Source organism: Ovis aries, chromosome 14, assembly GCF_016772045.2.
Source record: "Ovis aries strain OAR_USU_Benz2616 breed Rambouillet chromosome 14, ARS-UI_Ramb_v3.0, whole genome shotgun sequence".
NCBI classification, from domain to species: domain Eukaryota; kingdom Metazoa; phylum Chordata; class Mammalia; order Artiodactyla; family Bovidae; genus Ovis; species Ovis aries.
Genome location: NC_056067.1, coordinates 28,996,492 through 29,014,876, shown reverse-complemented (window position 1 = coordinate 29,014,876; position 18,385 = coordinate 28,996,492). Strand labels below are relative to the sequence as shown.

The 18,385-nt window shown below is 37.6% G+C and overlaps 1 protein-coding gene across 1 annotated transcript in view; it reads left to right on the top strand.

The window, feature by feature from the left end:
* Positions 1-18,385, top strand: part of CDH8 (cadherin 8) — a 395,389-nt gene that overhangs the window by 330,695 nt on the left and 46,309 nt on the right. Inside the window, exon 10 of the mRNA XM_004015044.5 lies at positions 5,069-5,186. Within this exon, the coding sequence (XP_004015093.2) occupies positions 5,069-5,186 (118 nt within the window). The remainder of the gene's footprint in view (positions 1-5,068; positions 5,187-18,385) is intronic.

The following is an 18,385-nucleotide window of genomic DNA, read 5'->3' as shown; positions in this document are numbered from 1 at the left end:
GATTCCCAGGCAAGAATACTGGAGTGGGTTGCCATTCCTACTCCAGGAGATCTTCTCAACCCAGAGGTCAAACCCACGTATCCTGCTTGGCCTGTGGGTTCTTTACCACAGAGCCATAGGGAAGCTCGATCTAAGAAATTAGAAGTTAGTATTTCAGGAATGTTAACACTGATAAAAACCATCCATAATAGGCCAAAGAATGAATGGAAAACCAAAAATTATCCTGTCCTTTCTATATTGCCTTTAATGTCTCCTCACTCGCTCGCTTTCTGCTGCTGCTGCTGCTAAGTCACTTCAGTCGTGTCCGACTCTGTGCGACCCCATAGACGGCAGCCCACCAGGCTCCCCGATCCCTGGGATTCTCCAGGCAAGAACACTGGAGTGGGTTGCCATTTCCTTCTCCAATGCATGAAAGTGAAAAGTGAAAGTGAAGTCACTCAGTCGTGTCCAACTCTTCACAACCCCATGGACTGTAGCCTACGAGGCTCCTCTGTCCATGGGATTCTCCAGGCAAGAGTACTGGAATGGGGTGCCATTGCCTTCTCCTGCTCACCTTTAAAATCAAAAGGGAACCTTTAATACTCATAAAATAAATAACATACGTGGCAAAGATGGATAAGTTCATCCTCATGCTATCCAAAATATTAGAGGTCTGAGCCCCAATTTAACTGAGGTACATGTGCAGAAGGTATGAAAGCCAAGAAGATTTTGAGGCAACCTAACACAGGGGCAGGAGGATATAGGAGTTTGTTATCCAAATTACTTGGAATCAGATGTCATAATGTCTTTGATGCACTAGAATTCTTCAGGTCTACCTCTCAAGGTTACGTAAGAATTAGTGATGATGCTAAAGCATGCCTGACATGATTTATGTATTCATACACTCACTTATTCATTTAGACAGTACTTATTAAATAGCTACCATATGCCAGATACTTTTGTAACAGCAGTGAGAGGGGAAGAAAAAACCCCACTTATCACTTAAGAACAAATCAATGCATAATACCTATAGAAACTTAGAGGGGATATTCTAATAGATTCCACGAGGATTTTAAGATTGTTAACCAATCAGATCACCAGAAATGTGTTTATTTGCTGGCTGCTTGCCTTTTGAAAAGTTAATAATGACAGCAAAACTGTGCTATTTAAAATATTTTTGTGTCAGTATAAAAGTCTAAACTAAAGCTTAAGAAAATGTTTTAATAAGAGCAATCTGAGGTTTGCTTTACTATTCTTGCTTGACTATAATTTGAGATTTATTTTATTGATTACCAATGAATCATTTTTTTAAGAGTCAGAATTATGATATGGCCCACAGTTCTCAAAAAACTTCCTTTTTTCAGTTTTATGCCTTAGAAAGGTCATTTGTTTTCAAGTCAGAGTTTGCTCCCATGGAAATCCAAGTATAACCTGGAAATTCATTTCCTTATGCCTGACCTCAGATAAGCTTTGTTTTTTTGATGAGATGTATGTTAGCTTTTAGATTCCTTTGAACTTAATCCACAATATATTATCAAACATTCGATTTTTCAGCTGCATCCTAACTTTGTTGCTGGATAGTACTTAAACTAGATGCTTTTTCAAAATTTATTTTTTAATTGAAGATAACTGCATTACAAAATTTTGTTGTTTTCTGTCAGACATCAACATGAATTAGCCATAGGTGTACATATGTCCCCTAAACTAAATGCTGTGTATGTATGACATACACAGCAGTATGTAGTATGTAGTATATCGATATACTTCATATCAATAGTAGTATTGATAACAGCAGTGAGAGGGGGGAAAGCACTGACTCATCACTTATGAACAAATTTATAACTTCTCCAAAACTTTTATATCATTTTTTATCATTTTATATCATTTTCATGAAATAGTTCTCCAATTACTTAAAAAAATCAACTGATATCTAAGTAGCTCACAGTGGGAAATGTGTGTACTTTTCATTTGTCATCAACTCAGTGTGCCTATAAAGTCTGCTTGTGTGGAGGTGCACTTCCTTGCTTCTTTTTCTTCTCTTGTTTAAAACCGAGTGTGTTCAGATGTTATTACATCAATGAAGATTTCAGCCTTTTAAACATGGGTAACTTTATGCATTTTAATAGCATAAAGTCCTCCAAATGGTCTACCAGGCATCTACTTTAAGAGAAAATGACCAGCCAGGCCATCTGCATTAAAAATAAATGAAGCGTCAAAAATGATTTAAACCAAAGTCCTAACCATAGCCAGTTCATAAGATATTTGGAAGATAATTTAAAGGTTCACCATTTCACCATTTTTTTCTCCAACACATAATGCCCTGATTTTGATGTGCATTTGACAGTACAAACTCTCCTAATGAATAACAGGGGACATATAGACAACAATCATTTCCCTTGACTCAAAAGAGTGATCCCAGTCTTAAGCATGCATCAGAATCACCAAGAAGAGTGTTTAAAACACAGATTTCTAGGCCCTATTCCAAGAGTTTCTGGTTCAACAAGCTGAAGAAGTCGCATGTCTTACAGAGTTCCTGGCTTAAATAAACGGTGGGGAAAATATTCATTGCAGGTGTAATATTTAGACCAAACTTCTGAGACGTGGTATGACAGGTAATTATACTCATTTACTTCAGGTAAGCTAAATTATTGCCTCTTTTGTTTTGGTTGTGAGAGCTTAACATGTATATTCACTTACCAGCATGTATGAGTCGTTTTCATGAAGATGACTTAGAAATATTCAGAATGGTATTGCTTGTAGGAGATCTATCCATTAATTACACTTCAAGAATGCATTTAAATTTGAATGATTTCCACCCCCAGAATGTCAAGAAATCCTCTTTTCATTTGTTTTTCTTATTTTTATTCATTTCTAAATATTTTCTTGGCCATGCCACACAGCATGTGGGATCTTATTCCCCAACCAGGGTTCAAACCCATGCCCCTTACATTGGAAGCACGGAGTCTTAACCACTGGACCACCAGGGAAAGTCCCTGATCTTCTTCACATGTGCTCACACACTTCAGGAATTACTTCTTCAATAGGTGCACTTGGAAGGAGAAGTCCTTTGAAACAAAATTGGGTAAAGGAAGAAGATGATGCTACATGTACTCACAAGTAATTCCCACCGCCCCCCCCAACTCTGTTCTTTGTAACTGCCTAAAAGAAGGCTCCTGTAAAATTATTCTGTTCAATATTTGTATGTGTAGGTTGTATATAATAAAAGAGTCATCTGGGTTTCAGAGTTTCTCCCCTTCTTTATAGAACTGGAACCCCAGGGAATCTCTCTGCCCTTAAATGTCAAGGCAAATATGCCAGTTGTTTAGATATAGTAAATAAAATTGCTTTCCTACATAATTTGATAGAAGTGAGGCCTTGTTCATGTCATATCAAAGTTGTTACACTTATCAAGGTGCTATGTCATGAAAAAAATGGTATTGACCTTAACAAAAAATAGTCAATAATAATGATGATGACTAATACTCATTGAACATTTACTAGGAACCAGACAGTATATTAAGAAATTGATGTGAATTTACCTAAAGAAAAGGATCCTATGAAAAAAAGTATTATTTTCATTGAAAATTTAGGAATACAAGAAGACTGAGTTTCAAAAAGAGTTAAGTCTCTCCATGTCATGCAATTAGTAATTATGACTTCTATCAAGGCAGCTTTATTTCGGACTCCATCACCTTAATGGCTATCTCTTTGTTTTATCCATGAGTTATATTTTGTGCTATTTTCTGTTACTCAAGCTAAGTAAAATTATAAGACATTTCACAAGGTCCTTAACAAGAGTAAAATACCTACCAAGTAGGATTATGTTCCATTTTTTTAAAAATGGAGAAATAGAAAATGAGAGAAGTTATTTCATTTATGCCTGAAATAACATACCATATAGCATGTGGGTGATACAGTGCAAAACTCTACAGCTATTGGAAATGTTATTAAATTGTGGTTCTCATCTTATGTAGGCAATAAGGTCCAAGGCAATGATATCTTTCTCAAAAAAAAAAAAAAAAAGTGATCCAGTTTTTTCTTTTTAATGATACTGGCAAAGTTGAATAGAACATAGTTGTTCAAACAGACATATTAGGCATCAAATTGTATTCTCTAAATTTCACAAACCTAAAAGGATTTATGTGTTAATTTTTGATGGTAAATCTGATATCTCCTTGACAGTCATGCTTCATAGGCATATTTTTTTTTTGGTAGAAATTATGTTGTAGCTATTTACAGTGGAAGTATAAGCTATCATTTATACTCCATTAGCTGTTGCCCAGCATTTCATACTGAAGTGATTAATATCACAAATTTATAGATATGAATTATTAAGTGAATTCTCTTGACATCCCAAGAAACAACTTAGCACTAAGTTAATGCAGCTCTGCAAATGAAATAAGCACATTCAACTGGCACTGATTCTGAGTATGTGTATCTATCCAAACAGTTCTCTGCACGGTGGTAATTCTTCTAAACCCTATAATTTATTCATCTAGGATACATTCCAAAGCATTGTTTGCATGTGTTATCCATTAGCTTTAAAAACAGTATTCATTATTGGGAGGGAACAGAAGACACAACTCTTCAGAAAGGTGTGTGGCAGTGATGTTTGTGTCCAGGAACACGCGATTTGGCACTTACAGCCTAATCAGCAAAATGAAAGAGGAGCTGTGAGGATTCAAGATTTAAGTCCTTTACCTCCAATATCCTCCCAGAAGCCACACTACAATCACTGTATAATTCCAAATTTCATTCTAGAAGCCCGCCCATACTCCAAATGGAAAGAAACCTCTAAATGTCCCATGAAAATGTTTTCAAATACCCTGAAATTTGCTATTTCAAGCCACAGATAATAAATGGACACAAAGGTAATGACCTTAATTTTCATGAACTTATCAGAGCTAGGTTTCAAAGTGATGAATGTTTCTCCTTATCCGTGGCACAAACCATCCATAACAATTTAGAAAATGGAAAAGATTCCTTGGACCAAAGTATCACTCCATGAGAGGAATGTCACTCAGCTTTTAAAGGCAGTGCGAGCCCTCTGATGTCATCAGAAATGCTGACGTCAAGTTTTATGTTACAGGTCATTCAAACAGTGAGTGCCATGGACAAAGATGATCCCAAAAATGGACATTATTTCTTATACAGTCTTCTTCCAGAAATGGTCAACAATCCGAATTTTACCATCAAGAAAAATGAAGGTAAATATATTAGCGTTGGGAAACAGGATAGGATATACATCAGAAAATAGGATGTGATTTCATAATTTCACTGAAAATATCAGCACAGTATTTTTTTTTCACCTATGAGCAGTTAAAATTTAGCTTATCAGCCTAAAGGCATGTTAATTGCAACTCTTCCTCTTTCCAGTATTCAAACAATACATATGGAAATTGTGAATGTGCAAGTTAATTTCATCCCAGGCAGTACCTCAATCACCTTACTTACAGGAAATGAAAATAAAGATTTAAACCCTGTGAAAGTTCCAGTAATTTTAAGATACTGAGATATCTGATAGAGGAGGAGCTGGCTTATACTTTGCAGTTGTTAAGTTTTAATTGAATGTTTACCAAGTCTTTAGGGAAAGCCTATTCTAATTTTGCCTGCTTTGTGGGTACACATTAGAGGTATTTGTTTTAAGCCTGTACCAACTTTGACAACAGCAATTAGATCTGAAAATCCTTCTTGAAGGACACTCCTTATCAGTGTTATTTTGGTGCTAATATGAACTGATTTTATTGTTAAGTCTTTTACTCACAGAGAACATTTAATCCATTTCATTATTTGTTAAGAACCAAGCTCAGATTAACCATTTCCCTTAACTGTTGTCTATTACACAGGAAGGTCAGAGATCATATTTTAAAAGTCTGTCTTATCTATACATTTTTCTTTTCTAAGCTGCAGTATATTTAACAAGGATTTTTAGCTATTTATTTTGGCTCAGATGTATTTAAGTCTTCATTTCAGATGTTTCACGGAATGATTAGCAAAATAAATGTGTTGTCAGGGTCTGTCTTCTGGCTTTATTATAGGCATTTGTTTAGATTTATGAATGGCCTATGTAAAAAATAAACTATACTCAATTGGAAGAGTAAAATCTGGTTCATGACTTTTGGATTACTTGCTTTGTTTTGATTCAAGGAGGTAGTGAATTTTGATAAAACTTCCCTTATGAAGTGAAATAACATGTATGGCCCTTGTTAAAGTATATTCTGGCCTTACCTTTTAACAAAATTGCTACTTGTTTCTTTGGGGATCATGAATGCATCACAGAAAAGGAAATGAGAAAGCTGTTGTATAGATATTACTCATTCAGCTGGCTTCCACTGTTGCAAACATTAAGGAGATGAAATCTTGATCTCTCTCCTCAGTGATGGACTTACATGTGTTAGCTTCCCTTAATTAGGAGCTCTAATCCAAGTACATTGTTTTTGTTTTTTGGGTAACTCTGCCAACATTTCTCTTTTGCGGAAGTCACATGACTATGCCTAAGATGAGAGCCCCCTTGGAAATTCCAAACTGAGCTGAAAGTCTGTGCAAAAGTGTGGGCAATTCTTACTTTGATTTGAACCAACAGGTATCAGTCATTATTTTTGCATATCAAATGCCCAACATTTAAAAATTCTCTGTGAAGAAATGTTTTCCCATCCCAGGTTTTGAGCTCCTTGGTGCTTTCTATGCCTTCTGCAATTCAGGATATGGCTGGCCATTATTAGTATGGCTCAATGATACTGCATAAACATATATTGGATGAATGAAAGGTTGTTACTGCATGCCTGTGAAAGTGTAGCTTTGTACTATATTTATTATGCCCTAAACCCTTTAAAGATGAGATTTTAGTCCTAAGGTGAATGCATTTCAAGTGTCTTCTCAAACTTTTAGAATTAATACAAAGTAGAAGCTTGTACACCTAGGAAAATTCTCTGTGCCCCATCACACATTTCAATAAAATTTCCAGTAAAATATTAAAGATATGTGGATTATCTGTTTTCTCTTGAAACTAGAAAATATGACCTAAGTTTTGACTTACCTCACAAGTGTGTGAAATAATTGCAAAAAAAAGGAGGTGGGGGGCCTAGGTATCACATAAGGGCTCAGAAGAGAAAGAACACTCTCTGTGCCATGATTGTTTATATAAAATTATGTGTTGATTTATTTTGTAAAGAGTGACCATATAATTTACTGTTCCAATTGGGATTTTTTTTTTTAGAGTGAAAGGGGTTGCTATTTATATTTATGCCTAGAAAAACCATAAACCAGGACTGTCTTGTGGAAACCAGGACATATGTTCTCTGTGACTTGGATTTAAGATCTAAATATTCAATATCTCCACAGAATAAATCATGAACCCATAGGCCTTTAGAACAGATATGTCAAGTTTATACACTCTCTCTCTTTTCCTAGATCAGAAATTCATTGACTTTTGTTTCACTTTTTTGGAATCTGGATAGTTTCTAAGAAAACAGGACATAAACCACAATTTGTCTCCTCTTAATGTGTAGAAACCATTAAAGTAATGGAAAGAAGCTGTCGGATTTAAAATGCTGGAGATACATTGATAAGAAGGTACATAAGATGATGTCTTGTGAGCCTGTTACCCACTCCTTAAGATGATAGAATACAAAACAACCAAAAAAAAATTCAAATATTAGGCATCATTTACTCTAAAACTATGGTATGTTTTATGTTTGAAACATGAGAAAATCAAATGATGAGCTCATATTCAGAACGGTTTTTTTCTTCTTCAGACTGATTTTAAAATGGTCAGTAGCTGATGTTTCTCCACTGAGAACATCATGATTTATAAGTCCCAGCCCACCAGATAAGGGTTAATATTTTGAGAGAGGCAACATAGTCAAATCCATAATGGATGGGTGGATGGCTCTTCTTATGAACTGGATCTTTAAGGGAGATGGCTTCAGTATTTGGCATTTTCTAAGAAATTTGCAGCATGTCTTTCAGTTCACATTTACTGTGATCTTCCTCTCCTCTCATATAGCTTGGTCTTTCTGCAATTTTCAGCTGACTAATTCATAATCACAAACAAAATGAGATAGAAATTAACTGTCTCTTGTCTCCTATGCAGTTGGGTGATTTCACAAATAATTCTCTTTCTGAATATATGAGAATTATATTCATGCCAGAATAGGAACGCAAACTTCAACACAGATAAAGGTGAAAACAAAGGTCAAAAATGTGAAGAGTCACTCATCACATGTACACACTAAACAACCACAACAACTTACATCTTCTCAGTTATATAGCCCCAGATATCGTTTTCTTCATCTTCCAGTTGGATGAATTTATAAACAAAGGGAGTGTGACTGACTGCACTTCAGTACTGACTTTCATTCCAATTGTGAAAATGGAAGATACTCAACAATTAACTATAACAAGTCAGAGAAAATAAATGAACTTCCCCCAGATACAGAAACATCTTGAATGCAGGAAATCTGAGGCTGACAGAAACATGATTTTCTCTAGCCTGCACACTGTAGTTAGAAGATTTGATGGAAATTGCCAGGAAGCTAGCTGGAAAAGTGGGTATCTTTACTGAAATATTTGAATCACATGTGTAGAATAATGAGAATAAACATAACTCTGCCCTAAAGAGGGTCTGTGGGAAAGACAGACATGGACTTGGCCTCAATTATAGCTTGATTAGACTACTGGTTGGGAAAAACAGTGGGGAAACCAGAGTATCTGATGACACTATTTTTGTTTTTGTCTCTTCTTGATGACTCTTCATTAACCAAAATTCTATTAGCAAGAACCTCACTCTAAAAGGCCTGATTTTGATAATTAATTTGGATAATGGAGATGCTGACTGGAGCTTTGAAATAAGTGCGCCTTCAGTTATCTCAATGTCCATTCCACAGTTCCCTGTTCAGAGCATAATTCATGTTTTGTTTGTCAGGGTTTCCATCTCAACTCAACGGCCAACTTCAATCACTATGTGTTTCACATCTTTTGATCCTCTAGAAACCTCCCTTGTGAGAATACTGACCACAGACCAGTTATTTTAAGCCTCAATTTCCTCATCTGTGATACCAAAGATAACACCACCTATCTACCCCTTGGGTGTGCTTTGATGGATATAAGTAACCGATGGCTTACAGAGCTATTATCCCAATGTCTGGCACACAGAAAAATACTCATCATGAAATGGGACAAGATCCTATTTACAAGAATCCTCAATGCCCGTGCTGTGTTCCATCTCTTCTGGTTTACTGTTCTCAAACAGGTCTCTTTGCAGCTTTAATTCTGTTGATTTTTGAATGTTGCACAGTAATTCTGAAACTGGCCTCATTTGGTAGCTGTGAAAACCATGATCCTCACTAATATGCCTTGCAATGCATTGCAGTCTAAAGCGTATCATCAAAGAAACATAAAAGGGAAAAAAATAGGAAGATGGGAAGGTGGGGAAAGAATGAAGATATTTACCAGCCACAAAATTGCTGGGATTCCTGGATTTAGTTTTAAATATTCAGGCTTTTTTTTTTTTTTTCTTTCTCCTTTGCCAACATGAAACTCAGCTTTCTCCACACAAAGGCTAATTCCAGTTTCCAACTTGTTAAGATGATATTCTATTCTAGCATATCAAGTTGTTTTAAATTCATCTACTACCTCTCAAAACAGACTCTACAGGAATCAGTTTGTATAAGCTGGAAAATGAACGACAGGTCTTCCTTTGCTCTTTTGAATAATACCAACTTAATTCAGAAGCCTCTTGCCCCAAAACTAAAATTTACTGCTTGAAAGTGGGTTTCCCTCCTAAGCCAGCCCCAGCTGGTCTTCTTTTCTCCGTCCTCTGTCCAACTGAATCCTCATGAACACTTCTGTGTTCAGGAGGTAGGTTTCCAGGCAGAGTTCCTCTTTCCTCTCTCTTAAGCCACTCTACCGTGTCTGGGCTGCATGAGACCTGGAAGGCCTTCCTGATGATCCACACAGCAAAGAGGACCACCCTGGTAAGCCGATTGTCCTCTTTCTAGCCACCTTGAGTCTCATTAAATTCTTCCATTACACCAAGCTGCTTTGAAACGAACAGAGGACTTTTCTAAATAGCATCTCTTTCCTCAAGTATTCTTGACAAAAGCCTCCATCCCTCAGCGACAGTGGACTCATTATTATTGGGTTACTCTGGCAACCATACCTAAGCAACAAGTGAACACTGTGTGCTTGTGTGAGTGTGATAATGAATACTTATCCACGCATGCTTCCAATATGGTGATCGTGTCCACTCTGCTCACACAATAGACTTCCACAGCATCAAACATTGACAAGAGGGCTTTTTCATATATGATGTTAGCTTTTACCCATATGAAGCAAGGCATTTTTCCTCAGTGTTAAATCATAAAAGGTAGCGCTCGATTTGCATGAAACAGAAGGGCCAACTGGGATTCCGAATATGCAGAATAGCATTATGCATACATGATCCAAAAAGGCTTCTGCTTCAGTAATTCATAATTTATTGTTTATGCTTCCAGCAATGTTTCGTTGATAAAAAGCCATTTATGTTTCATTTTGTCGTCTAAACTGTAATTAAAGATGATGTGCAAGTTAAGAAAAATAGATAACAGATCTGCACTTCCAAGTTGAGTGTGGCTGTGGAGTTTGGTTCAGAAAACTAGATTTTCTTTGCTTAAGAAGTTTTTATAAAGCTCTTGTTATTTTGTATCATTTCCAAATTTTTTTTTGTATGTTTGGTTTTCTTTTTTTAAGCCATAATACAAGAGTACCCTCAGAAGTTAAGGATTTCTTTTGCAAAAATTGATAAGCCTAAAATTATTGCTCTGGTCATACACAGTATAGTACAGCATATATTTTCCAATGTATGTTATGGAAGACAATTTAGTTCTGAGATTGCTGATTCCTATGGATATAATTTAGATACACTGCATAAACTGATATGTGTAGTTGTCCATATGCTATTCAGAGTTATGAATTGATTCAGAGCTTCACTATCAACCTGCTTGCAATCATTTCTGGTTCTTATAGAGAATTCTAATTGTGAAGATTTTTGAAAGAGAAAAAACAAGAGATAAATTTTCACATGGTTAGTTACCTTGAAGTTATCTTAAAAATACCTTATAGCATAGACATTTGTTTTATTTTTGTTTTAGAATTTCGCTTTCTGAGACTTTTGCTTCAAAAGAAAAAAAAAAATAGAACACTTGTTGTTGGGAGCAACTGTACATTAGGGGAAGTATAAAGAATTACTCAGAGAACACACTTTTTTAACCAAATCTTGTTTAGACTACTTTGTTGTTTGTATCATTAAAGAATAATGTTATTTACTGATCTGTCATCTATTTGCAAGCATGAAAATAAGCCTTGGGATTTTGCGGGTGCCAAATAAACATGACTGTCCTTTGGTAAGCACAACCAGATATTAAAATTGAATGTGGAAACAAAATGAGCTGTCAGTCTATGCAAATTCTCCCTTTCTAAAAAAAGTATTAAATGTAGTTGACAATCACTTCGTCTCCTTTCAACACAGAAGTTCCCATTTTGAATTAATTTGAGCATTTTATAGACACAACATTAGGCATACGTGACATGCCATTTAGGGATGTGACCTGAATAACACCCACCCTGTTCTTTGGATCCTTCAGTTTATTAAAGTGTGTAGAGAAGGCAGAGAAATAATTTGGGAACAGTAAAGGGGACACTTACATAGATAAACATTTAAAAAGCTGACTTAGGATGAATTAGAATGAATGATAAAAGAGAGCCCCTGTGGAATATAGAACAGCACCGGCTTTCTGGTTAAGAATATTTAGTTTTGAATCCTAGCTCTTCTGAATATGAACTGTGAGAAGTTGCACAAATTGTTGAATAACCTCAAGCCTTTTTCTAGAAGAGGAAAATAATAACTATCCTTATGTTGTTTTTTATAAGAAAATATTAAGTTAAAAAAATAAAAATGTGCTAAGTTCAGTGTCTGGTGACTAGAAGGGACTCAATAAATATTAGTTTCCTCCCCTTCTTTCTCTTCTTTTTCTACAAATTTGTGAGCCCCCTGAATCTGTCTCATTCACCCAGTGCAACAAATAAAAATATCGAAAAGGAAACCAAAATAAAGATTTGGGTGATAAGTAGTTATATACTGTTCAACTGTCCCTTACCTGAGAGGCTAGTGATTGAACATATCAGTAAATGTTGGCAACGAGTAAAGCAGGGAGAAAGCAGAAATGGGAAAGAAGAGTATTTGGGTAGCCCTGATTACCATAAGATGATCAATAGCTAAAAATAAAAAGTACCTAAAAACTGTAGGTTTCCACAGGACTCAGTCCAGTTGCACATATGGCTCTCTATATTGACAAATGGAATGTTTAAGAGTTGATAGAATGATAAAATTTTTGAGCTAGTGGCACCTTAGTAAATAGCCAGGTTATGAAGATATTAGATGCTAGATACAGAGACTTCAAATGTATTTCTTAAAAAATCAATAGTAGACAACCTACTGTATAGCACAGGGAAGTCTACTCAGTGCTCTGTGGTGACCTAAATGGGAAGGAAATCCAAAAGAAGTAGAGATATATGTATACATATAGCTGATTTACTTTACTGTACAGTAGCTGCTGCTGCTGCTAAGTTGCTTGTCGTGTCCGACTCTGTGCGACCCCATAGACGGCAGCCCATCAGGCTCCCTCGTCCCTGGGATTCCCCAGGCAAGAACACTGGAGTGGGTTGCCATTTCCTTCTCCAATGCACATAAGTGAAAAGTGAAAGTGAAGTCACTCAGTCGTGTCCAACTCTTAGCGACCCCATGGACTGGCAGCCTACCAGGGTCCTCTGTTCATGGGGTTTTCCAGGCAAGAGTACTAGAGTGGGATGCCACTGCCTTCTCCAACTGTACAGTAGAAACTAATACAATAACGTAAAGCAACTATACTCCAATAAAAATTAACTTAAAAAAAAGACAGTGATGAGAGATGTCCTCTCTCCAACTTTATTTTCCATCACTCTCTCCCTTCTACCTTGTTCCCATCTTATACATCCTTTAGGTTGAACATGCAAAACCAGTCACGCTTTCTGTACTTGCTGTCCATTCCTTCTGTCTGGAATACATACTCTCTGCTCCCTCTATTTTCTATCTGTCTAATTCCAAGTAGTTCATAACAACCCAGATTCCTCTCGGCTGTGAGGAGAAGAAGGGAGTACTTAACATTTCTGAAAAGTTTTCTTCACTTTTCGCTGCAGGACTGTGACGACTGCTAAGGTAGACATGTGTATCTATCTTGAGTCAAAGAGTAGCTCCTCCACTGTCCTCTGAGGTTATTGCTGAGACAATATATCTTCATTCACTCAGATATTCATTCAATACCTATTTATTTAGTGTTTACCACCTGCAAGGCACTACCCTGGGAATTGAAAATAAAACAGTGAATAACATAGACACTGTATTGTCCTCCTGTACAGAGTATTTTTGTTCTCCTTGGGACTCAGTCTTCTACTAATCTGAATTCTCAGAGAGAAAGGCTATAACTTAACATGGCTTTTTGTCATCGAGGGGAGAAATTCACAGGCAAAGCCTGCAAAAATGCTGTGATTTGAGGAGGAATGATCAAACATTCTAACTTCTGTACTGTCATAAACGATGTCCCTGCTTAAATCTTCCTCAACTTGTGAAACAGTTTCTACATAAAGGATTGAAAGTGAAAGTTGCTCACTTGTGCCTGAGTCTTTGTGACCCCACGGACTATACAGTCCATGAAATTCTCCAGGCCAGAATATGGGAGTGGGTAGCCTTTCCCTTCTTCAGGAGATCTTCCAAACCTAGGGATTGAACCCAGGTCTCCCACATTGCAAGCGGATTCCTTACCAGCTGAGCCACCAGGGAAGCTCAACATAACGGGTTAGGTTTTCCTAGATTCCCTCTCTCACCTTAAAAAGTGTTTAGCTGATCGAGGTAGTGATGTACATCTGCAGTCACCAGCAGATAATCCTCCCTGTGAGTTTCATTGGCATCCTCAGGATTCCTGAGCTTAGACACATGATGTTGAACTATATTTTTTAAAAATCTTTTTTCTGCTTGCAGAGTCAAATCATGTTGTGAGCTCTTTCCAAATCCACAGTGATCCACAGACATCACTGCAATTTGTGCTGCAGGACTGTGAGGCAGGGCTGACAATTCTATTTTTGCAAGTTTATTAGAATCCATTCTAGTTTTGATCCACATCTCCTGGTAAATAGTTCATGCATTTTCCAGTTGCTATGCATAGTTGGTTTAGGTATCTGTCAGCTAACAATTTTCAGCTAACTTTCAGTGTTGTCTAATGTTACTGAGGGCCCCTGGCAACTAAAGGATGGTATTGTTCTGGTTTCTGGACATCATGTTGGGTTCATTTTCTATTTGTTGCCTGTTCTATTCCTAAGCTGCCTCCAGAATGAATGTGCTGATGCACTTTATAGAGGAAGACAGTAATTGTTGTCCTTGGATCTTTTTGGGTTACTGATTAACTTTGCTTTCATCCTAATAGATGGCCTACTAAAATTTCTTACCTCTGTTGCTTGAGTATATTATTCTCAGCCTTTGGAAGGCTGTTTATCTTAAAGCAGTCTGAAAAAAAGGGTGTTGCTGTACCTGGTGAGCTGAGCAGAGTCATCCTTCTCTGAGTGTCATGCTTTCATTTGACCAGAGATGGCTAGTTTCGTCAAGGTCACACTGTGATATACTTCTCCCTGGACTTTAGTTTCCTCTCTCACAAAATGAATAGGTTCATGCTGGGAGCTAAGGACTCATCTATTCTAACATACTGAGTGTGCAAACTCATGGTATTAGGAGATAGAGTACAAACTTTGAAATCAGACAAGTCCCCCATCCACCAATTAATGAAGATGTGACTTTGGACAAGGCTTTTAGTTTTCTGTAGCAGGCTGTATTGGACAATGTTAAAACAAAACCACTGTGATGAGCAAATCAAAGAATGTAAGATGAATGTCTTGATGAAAGTGAAAGAGGAGAGTGAAAAAGTTGGCTTAAAGCTCAACATTCAGAAAACAGATCATGGCATCTGATCCCGTCACTTCATGAGAAATACATGGGGAAACAGTGGAAACTGTGTCAGACTTTAATTTTGGGGGCTCCAAAATCACTGCAGATGGTGACTGCAGGCATGAATTAAAAGATGCTTACTCTTTGGAAGGAAAGTTATGGCCAACCTAGATAGCATATTCAAAAGCAGAGACATTACTTTGCCAACAAAGGTCTGTCTAGTCAAGGCTATGGTTTTTCCTGTGGTCATGTATGGATGTGAGAGTTGAACTGTGAAGAAAGCTGAGTGCCGAAGAATTGATGCTTTTGAACTGTGGTGTTGGAGAAGACTCTTGAGAGTCCCTTGGACTGCAAGGAGATCCAACCAGTCCATTCTAAAGGAGATCAGTCCTGGGTGTTCTTTGGAGGGAATGATGCTAAAGCTGAAACTCCAATACTTTGGCTACCTCATGCAAAGAGTTGACTCATTGGAAAAGACTCTGATGCTGGGAGGGATTTGGGGCAGGAGGAGAAGGGGACAACAGAGGATGAGATGGCCAGATGGCATCACAGACTCGATGGACATGAGTTTGGGTGAACTCCGGGTGTTCTGCAATTTATAGGGTCACAAAGAGTCAGACACGACTGAACGACTGAACTGAAATGAACTGAAGATGAATGTCAAGGGCAGTGTGTGAACTTATGTGATACTCTATGTACTTTGTCCTCTTTATCAACCTTGAAAAGAAATAATGCAAATGGAAGTGATCTTTACACTAGAAATTATTGTACCAGATCTCTTCCATATTAAAATGTGAATAGTATTATTAAAAGATATGCTTCTACAGTATTATAGGTTCTCAATAATTTGTTGAGCAGGGCTCTGGACATATTAAAGAATTAAATTATTCCCATACATCAAAGCACTCAATGAACATATGATACATGGCTCTAATAGTTCAGAATTGCTAAGTCTTGTCTATATTCTAAGACTGAAGACAATAAAAGTTAACAGTTTTATGAAGATATTCAATTACTGGATTCAGTTTTGATTTATCAGAAAGATCTCTCAAAATGAGAGAATTTGAACAAATTTTTCAGGGATAAGAAAACAATTACAGGTACAGGTGCCTGTCAAAGTTGTGGAAGAATGATCAGATATATGAATAATTTACTTAAAGGAGAAACAGGGAATTTTTCTTTCTTTTAAAAGAAAAATGCAATGAAATATTTTGTGGAGTCATAAACTCTGTGATCATGACTTCACTTGATTCCCCAAAAGAAATTAATGAAGTAGTTCTTTGTATTTTGAGTATATCTGCATCTATTCTTAAGGTTCTTCATAGGACAAAAACAAATGTGTCACACATTGAAGAGGCTTTTACACACACACACACACACACAGAGTTTACTAGTGGTGCTGGGAAGTAAGTTGATATAAATACATGTTACATGTATCAGTAATAGATTTAGAAGAATTTTCTCAGTGTAAAGTTTCAAATCTTTAAAATTAAAAAAAAAATCACTTTGGCTATATTCTGAAATATATTGTGAGTTGACATAAAACTTTGCCATGAATGTTGGAAGGCTAAAGTTCAAAGAAGAAGGTTTTAGAATAGTTAAAAGACAATTATCCAGAATTTATTATCTTTTTCCCCAAAGAAAGAAAACTAAAATGTATGCAGGTAATTATATAAATTTCACATTTGGACTGGGTAGACAGGAAAAAAAAAAAAAAAACAACCTATACCCCTATATTAATCCTGTTAGAACTTTTCTGTCTTTCTAAAAATACTTATTCTAAAATGGATGTTTAATTTTGCAAGAACTTGTCTTTCAAGGAATAATCTAACATTAAATACCATGAACACAGAATTGCTTACAAAATAACTTTCATTGAGAAATATTAAAAAGGATTGTAAGACTAGAAAGTATGCTTACATCTCTGTTTAGGATATTATTTAAAAGTCCCGTCATTAAGACAAACTTGTATTTTCTTACTTTGAATGGGTTGTATATCAAAGTGCAAAAAAAAATGCTAAAATGTATTGATATACATAATATATATCTGCTGCTGCTGCTGCCAAGTCGCTTCAGTCGTGTCCGACTCTGTGCGACCCCATAGACGGCAGCCCACCAGGCTCCCCCGTCCCTGGGATTCTCCAGGCGAGAACACTGGAGTGGGGTGCCATTGCCTTCTCCGAGAAAATCCTTCTTGATATAGGCAGCAATGTCCTTCTCTATTGCTGCCTATATCAAGCAGGATTTTCTCGGAGAAGGCAATGGCACCCCACTCCAGTACTCTTGCCTGGAGAATACCATGGGCAGAGGAGCCTGGTGGGCTGCAGTCCATGGGTCGCTGGGGGTCGGACACGACTGAGCGACTTCACTTTCACTTTCACTTTCATGCACTGGAGAAGGAAATGGCAGCCCACTCCAGTGTTCTTGCCAGGGACGGGGAGCCTGGTGGGCTGCCGTGTATGGGGTCGCACAGAGTCGGACACGACTGAAGCGACTTGGCAGCAGCAGTCCTTGTCTATGTTGTACTTCTCCATAGCCTGCATGGCACAGTCAACGGCATCTTGTTGCAGGTCCTCAGACATGTCTGTATTCCTGATCACTGCCTTCCGGTCAGACACTTTGACACCACAGAGGCGAGTTCTCGCGGGGCCCCGGGGGAGCAGCGATGGCCTGAGGCAGAGCGCGGGCAGGGAGGTGTCCCTTCGGCTCCTCGGGCAGCAGCCACCGCCGCCGCGGTCTCCGGTTCCCGCAGGCCGGGACCGAGCGCTCGCGCCGCCGCCGTCCTCCTTAGTGCTTTCCCGGCCGCCCGCGCTCCGCCTCGCGCCCGCCGACCCGCCTGCTCCGCGCTGGCGCCTCGCAGCTCCGCTCCGCTCTGCCGCCTATTGCTATATATATATATATATATATATATATATATACACACACACACACACACACACACACACACACACACACATAAACGTACACAGGGTGAGTATTATTAGCGCCCTTTTTCAGATGAGCAAATTGAGGCTCAGATATGTTCATTGACTTGCCAGGCACAGAATGCCGCTACCACGCTGCTAAAACTGCATTCTCATAGTAGCACCTGCTGCCTTTCGATGCCTTACACTATACTTCTAGGATATTTGCTCATTAAAACTGTAGCTATTTCACTTATAGTTTCCAAACACTTGTGCTTTCTTTTTTCAAAATATGGAAAGTTAGAAACTAATAGGGAAGCATCAAAGAATATCATCACAGTATTAGTTGGAGAAAACCTGGCAACATCAACAAAAAAAGACTAAACAAATGCTTTACTGTGGGTATTGCAGGCCTAAAACACACAGAAAATTGATTATGCCTACTGCTTAGTGAGCATCTACTATATGCCAAGTGTGAATCTAGACTGTCTGATCC